The sequence below is a fragment of the Pezoporus flaviventris genome, unplaced genomic scaffold (genome assembly GCF_033815535.1).
Source record: "Pezoporus flaviventris isolate CSIRO_AGI_PZ_B2104156 unplaced genomic scaffold, CSIRO_AGI_Pfla_v1 ptg000006l, whole genome shotgun sequence".
NCBI lineage: Eukaryota > Metazoa > Chordata > Aves > Psittaciformes > Psittacidae > Pezoporus > Pezoporus flaviventris.
The window spans coordinates 9427462-9433461 of NW_026892554.1; the positions used below are offsets into that span (position 1 = coordinate 9427462).

General features: G+C 41.3%; 1 protein-coding gene across 1 annotated transcript; it reads right to left on the minus strand.

Moving 5' to 3' along the window:
- Window positions 1-1603: 1603 nt before the first annotated feature.
- STARD5 (StAR related lipid transfer domain containing 5) lies at window positions 1604-6000 on the minus strand. Its single transcript, XM_061446823.1, has 6 exons — window positions 5830-6000; window positions 5705-5754; window positions 5437-5569; window positions 4717-4834; window positions 3618-3711; window positions 1604-3061 (listed from the first exon to the last, which is right to left on the minus strand). Exons 1-6 carry the CDS (start codon window positions 5917-5919, stop codon window positions 2914-2916), a joined length of 633 nt encoding a protein of 210 aa, XP_061302807.1. The 5' UTR covers window positions 5920-6000; the 3' UTR covers window positions 1604-2913.

Below are 6000 nucleotides of genomic sequence, written 5' to 3' on the forward strand. Positions count from 1 at the left end.
GCTGGGAATTTGTCGCACCCTTCTTCAGTTACTTAATTTCACCAAACCATAAGCTGTAGGAGTTCAGAAACTATTTTCCGTGCACTTAACACAATGTCATAGAAACAACAACTGAAAGGGAAGTAGGGTAGACAGCAGAAGGTATTAGTTGCATCTACGCATATGACTTGCTCTGGCCTTTCCTCACAAGTCAGCTCTATGTTAATCCTTGAAAGAACATTCTTGACAAGCCATCTGCACCACACTTCCACACCCTTTCCCAATTGAGTTCTTTTCCAAAAACAATCCAAACAATTCTCAAAGCAAGATTTCTATGAATTGGTTAGCAACCAAAAGAGGAGAAATGTGAAAGGGAATCTTTTTATGCATTTTTTTTTTAACTGGTACATACATAAAACTCTCTGAATTTTTTTTTTTTTTGGGTAGAATTTCTTGTATTTGACTTTATCTGCATTATTGGTTTAGGCTTAACTAAGTCTAAGGCCTAAGGTGCATAGAAAAGATTCTAAGATTTTTTAACCACTTGCCCATACCACCAATATAGAAAAACTGTACAGAAAGGATTTCTGTATATCCGATAGGATTATAGAATCTGTACAGAAAAGTGTGAACTCTTCAGCACTGGTAATGCTATTTCTCATAAAATGCACTTTTTGTCAGCTGCATGACTGTAACGAGAGAGACTAGACTAGTTACACCCATGGCACAGAGTGCCTTAATTACTTCAATGCCATCTGCTGAAGGTGTCCTCACCTGAATCAGCCATTTAATATCATCAATTTAAGAAATTACATACACCCACCATGACAGGTTTGAACTCGTTTTTTTTCCAGAGGTGATGTTCTCACTTCATGTCCAAAGTTCTTCAGTTTTTGTATGCCTCTGCATTTCCTGGCATCTGCCAAGATCAAAAGAAGTGAAAACATGCTGTTTGACAGGCAGTGTGTCTCACTGGTGAATCCTCCAAGATCTTACGAGATGAGCTTTGCCAACACATTTTCATCTCCAGTTTGGCAGGCCAGAGGGCTGAATGTTAAGGACTTTTACTTCCTTCTGGGTAGAAAATTTTGAGCATGTAGAAAAGGGATTCTTAACTTATTCCAAGAAAGAGCCTCATCTATCACCTTTACTGCTCAGAGCAATAAAAAAACATTAACTGTATGATACATAGCTAATAAAAAAACCTGTTTGCAAAAGGTTTACTTGCAGAAATAATGAGTGGAGGCCTGAGCTCTGCTTCTTGAACTTTTTGCTGAGATATTGCACTTCATGCCTAATGACTTTAGCACATTTAGATAAATATGTATCAGCCTCTGTAATATCAGGGCCCAAATCTCATCAGTGAATTTGTTAGTCATCTTAAGTACAGAAAGCAGCAATTGGAAATTAGGACTACAAAAGCACAAAGAAGCTGGGAGGAGAAAGGATTATCGCCAAAACACCTTTACCTACAGCTCTTCGGGAGTGTAAATGGAAGTGAAGGCTTTTCCCTTTCATTCCTTTCAGTTCAGAGAGATACTGGAGGTCTAGGTGGCTCTTAGGTTTCCTTGATGGGCAATGGTGGGGAACCATTTTAAAGGATGATCCAGGAAAAACAGTAGGATGTAGCAAAAAAATATTTATTTCATCACATGCATACAAGTTTTTACATCTTTGTATACAAAGGAGACTAAAAATTGTTTCACTTTAAAATCGATTCCATAGAGTGAGATTCACAGTGGAAGACTGTGTGCAAGTCCATGTCCTATACTAAATATAAAGTAAATACTAGGACAGAAAGCAGAGCACATTAACCTTGTTGATTATTGAGTTACAGCATTAAAATCACAACCTGTACTTAAATTCCTAATTTGGCAATTAGTTTTCCTTTTGTAATTATACATAATACACAATAACATCTGACATTCCTGCCATAACCAGCACCATAAGTATTTTCAAAAGCTAGACCCATCGCTGGACACAAGATCAGGAGCTGATTTCCCAAGACTGCTGTCAGGCAAACCAGTCTTAGAAAAAAAGCAACATCCTCATGGCCTGTCAAGACAAAGCTATAGAAAAGATTATTTACCCGTTACAACCTCTCACCACAAGTGAACAAAAAATGTTCACGTGCAGTTAAAAATGGTCAAGTGCAGTTTAAAAAATGGCAAGTAAAGTGCTTAATCCTCTATTTACTGACACCATGTCAGTGCAGTTTGTTTCATAACATTGCGGAAATCACTGGTTTTGGTACAGAGGGGAGAAAGGAACAGGGTCTATTTACCAACCCACTGACCTACAAATTCATTTGCATGGCTAGACTTTGATTTATTAAAAAAAAAAAACCACTTAAGGCATATTTACTAATAGTACTGAAGTCTACTGGAACAAACAAGTAGGATCCTCCAACAATCCAATTTGTTCTGGCTTTTACCATTTGCTGGCTTGGACCCATTGAAGCATCTTAGCAGGTCTAAATGGGCTGGCAGCAAAAGAACTACCTCTTCTTTTGGGGAAGGACCACTGTTTCACAGGAGCTTCAAGAGACAAAACAGGCTGACCTACACCAAGCTAATGCTGTAGTGCTAAGTGGATTTTAGCAATGCTCCTCCTCACAGACACTGACAAAGTGTGGCCAAGAACAGATCCAATACATGCATTAGCTCCCTGCAGACAGCCACCAGTGCTGCCTCCAGGACTCTTCCAGCCTCTGGTGTGGTATTTCTCTACGAAAATGAAGGATATAGTATTAGAAAAGAATACATTGCTTTGCATAGACAGATAGAAAACACTGGTTTTAAAGTTCATTGCTCCCCTTTCACTTTTCCTAATATCTTTGCTGGTAGAAAGTCCTGTAGGCCAACTTCCTATTTCTACCCTCAAGCTGCCAGGTTTTTCCGTACCCTCAGCTGGTGAGGTCAGCAATTGGTCTCATCATGCTTTTAACTGCTTAACAGCTTTGGTCAGGTTACTGTAAAATCCAGCTATGCTAGCTGGAAAGAAGGAATCCACCACCGTTTGGGGAAGATAGCCACCAAGATCAGTCTGAAAGAAACTGAGGAGTTGAGTCCTGTCTGGTTCCCTGCAAAGACAATAAAAGTGATTTTTATAGCCAGGGGTTTAAGATCATTAAGAAATTTACAATGGCTTTTTATCTATTGTCTGATTATACATATTTCTAAGTACTTTTTTTAAGCAAACAGACATTTATTCCAAATTTCAATGAATGTGACTATCCCCGCAAGTCGAATTACAGTTAAACTAGGCCCTAAATTAGGTTCATGACTGTTTATGAATTATGGCAATGTAATAAACAACCAGATACTCATTTGCCAAAAATTAAGGCCGTATTTCTATGTTCTGCTGAATCTCTGCTTAAGAGGTCAGGGGGAATCCTACTGTGATGATGGATCCTGTAACATCAAAGACTTCCCTCTAGGAAATGAGGACAGACTAATATTCATTGGACAAAAAAAAGAGAACAAAAAGGGCACTCAGTCATAACGATTACCAGTCAAAGGAAAACAGAAACATGCCATTGCCAAGAGGCTACAGATCACATGTGGCCATATACACACATCACACAACGGATAAGAAGGGCTTTAGAATATGTAACATTCAAATAGATTGCTGCTTACCCTGGAAGAGGTATACAGAAACAGCCACAGGGATAATTCAAACCTCTCACAAAATTTGGTCTAGGAGGACACAGCGGGTGTTCCACATTGGTTGCTATAAGAAAAAGCATTCAAGAGAAGTGTCATTTTCCCAGAAGATGATGAAAAGAGTCCTTGGTACTCAAAGCCCCAGTTGAGAAGCAAACTCGCTATATGAGAATATTTTTAAGAATGGAAGTAGAACCTTTTCAGCATGGGGCTGTGTCATAAAAGCGGTCAGAAGAGGCTATGGAATGGGGAAATCAAAGAAGTGTTTAATTTAGAAGCAATTATTACTGAACTCTGAAGTAAGCATTAAGACACTTTGAGGGAGTTTCATTGAATCCATGTGGTTTCAGGGCACTGCTTTTCTTGAGAGGTCATTCAAGTACTTCCAACAAATCCATGACACAGAAGTATGCCATGCCACTTGACTACTGAGAAGCTGCACTCTACCAAGTATATAAATTCCTGGCAAGGCATTCCTGAACAGGATGGGAAAATGGGACAGCTGAACAATGGGGCAATAAAAGCACTCACTTGTAACAGTTAAACAGGATGAAAGTGAAACAAATAAACACCCTTCCATGAAGTGGCAGACCTTTAAATATCAAAACTATTTAGTTGCATAAGAACAATTATTTCAACATACAGGAGTGGTACATTTATTCAATGACTTCACCAACTAGAGGCAGTGCAGAAAAATTTAAAAAACAGGATTTAGGCTAAAATGGGACTCCTTTTAGAAAGCTTGCAAATTCTTAAAACAACAACAACAAAACCATACACACACAAACACACACACCTGTTCTATAGTAAATTACTTATTCAATCTCAAAATCATAGCAAGAGAAGAAAACACAGACCAACAATATCATTATCTGAACATTAAGATGACTTATAGACTCCAAGAACAACAGTGTAGATAGACCACTAATACTTTATCTTCTGATAAAATACGTTGATCAGATCAACATCTACAGAACAATACGTTACTTATTTTTTATTTTATATTGATCTCTGGTACCTGCTGGTTATCTCCTAACATATTGTGAACACGTTGCAAACACAAGCATCTTACCAGCAGATAGCATCGTCCCATCTTCAAATTGCTTCATCAGTACCACATCCACAAATTCTCTTGGTGAAATAACCCTCATGAAAGCTGAAGGTGTCGTGGTTCTGCATACAGAGACAGCCTGAAAATCACAAAACAGAGGTATGTCAGTTGATGCTTTCAAAAGCACAGCAGAAAAAAAACCCAGTATTTTCTGGTACTCTCTCACATATGCTTTCTAAACTGTACCAAAGGGTTCTGTTACACCCTTTGTTGAACAAACTCAAATTGACACAGCTAAAAGGCACTATGGTGTGCTGATGAAGAACAGGTTAATGGAGAAAACCAGAGCGCTAACACATTGCTTCCAGGTTGATTAAGGTCAGCTACCACAAGGGATGTTGAAAAGCTAAGATAAGTAACAACAGTGTAGTGCAGGAATATTTAATGTTAAACACATATTTTATGCCTGCAGTATTTAGCCAAGAATATATTAGCAGCTCTTTTCAGAAAAATAAGACAATTGTTAAGCAAATATATACAATTTACAGAAAAGTAAAAGAAAAAAAGATCTCTAACCCCAGTATCACCAGACTGATCCAGACAGAGGCTGCACAACTTCTGGAAGCATTTCGACTGCCCTGAATTTAACACAGGCTGCACGCCAGGAAGGTCTGTGCAGGGCCCAGCGCTCCTGAACCCCATGCTGCACTATCACACCAGCACGTTTTTTAAGGAACTTACATCACTGATGACTTCGATGACCTCAAAGTCCTTCACGTTTTGGTCCCACTTGGTCCTGAGCCCTCCGGCCACCGGCTTTATACATTCCCAGACATCCACGGGGCTGGCAGGCAGGATCCCCTCTCCCCTGTACCTGCGGTGGGATGAAATGAATCCCAACCTCGCTGCTCTACCCTCCCCGGCCTCAAACACCCGCGGCAGCAGCGCATGGCGCGATCCCGCACCACGGCACTTCGGGACCCAAACGCGGGGCGCCGGGCGTACTCACACATTGCCATCAAACTCCGCGGAGGGTCTCCATGACACCGAAACCTCGCTCTGCGGAAACGGGAAGCTTTCAGCCGCCGGGCCGGGTCAGCCCCCCGCCCCTCCGCAACCGCACCGCCCGCTCACCGTGCGCCGGCAGCCCCGCCAGCCACTGGGGTCCTGCCGGTAGAACCCCATCTTCTCGGCAGCCGCCTCGGCGAGCGCCGCGTAGTCCATGCCCGGGAAGGAGGAGCCACCGCTCGGATGCCTCCTATGAGGCCTCCGTGCGCACCGCCCCCGTGGGCCGATGGCGGTAGC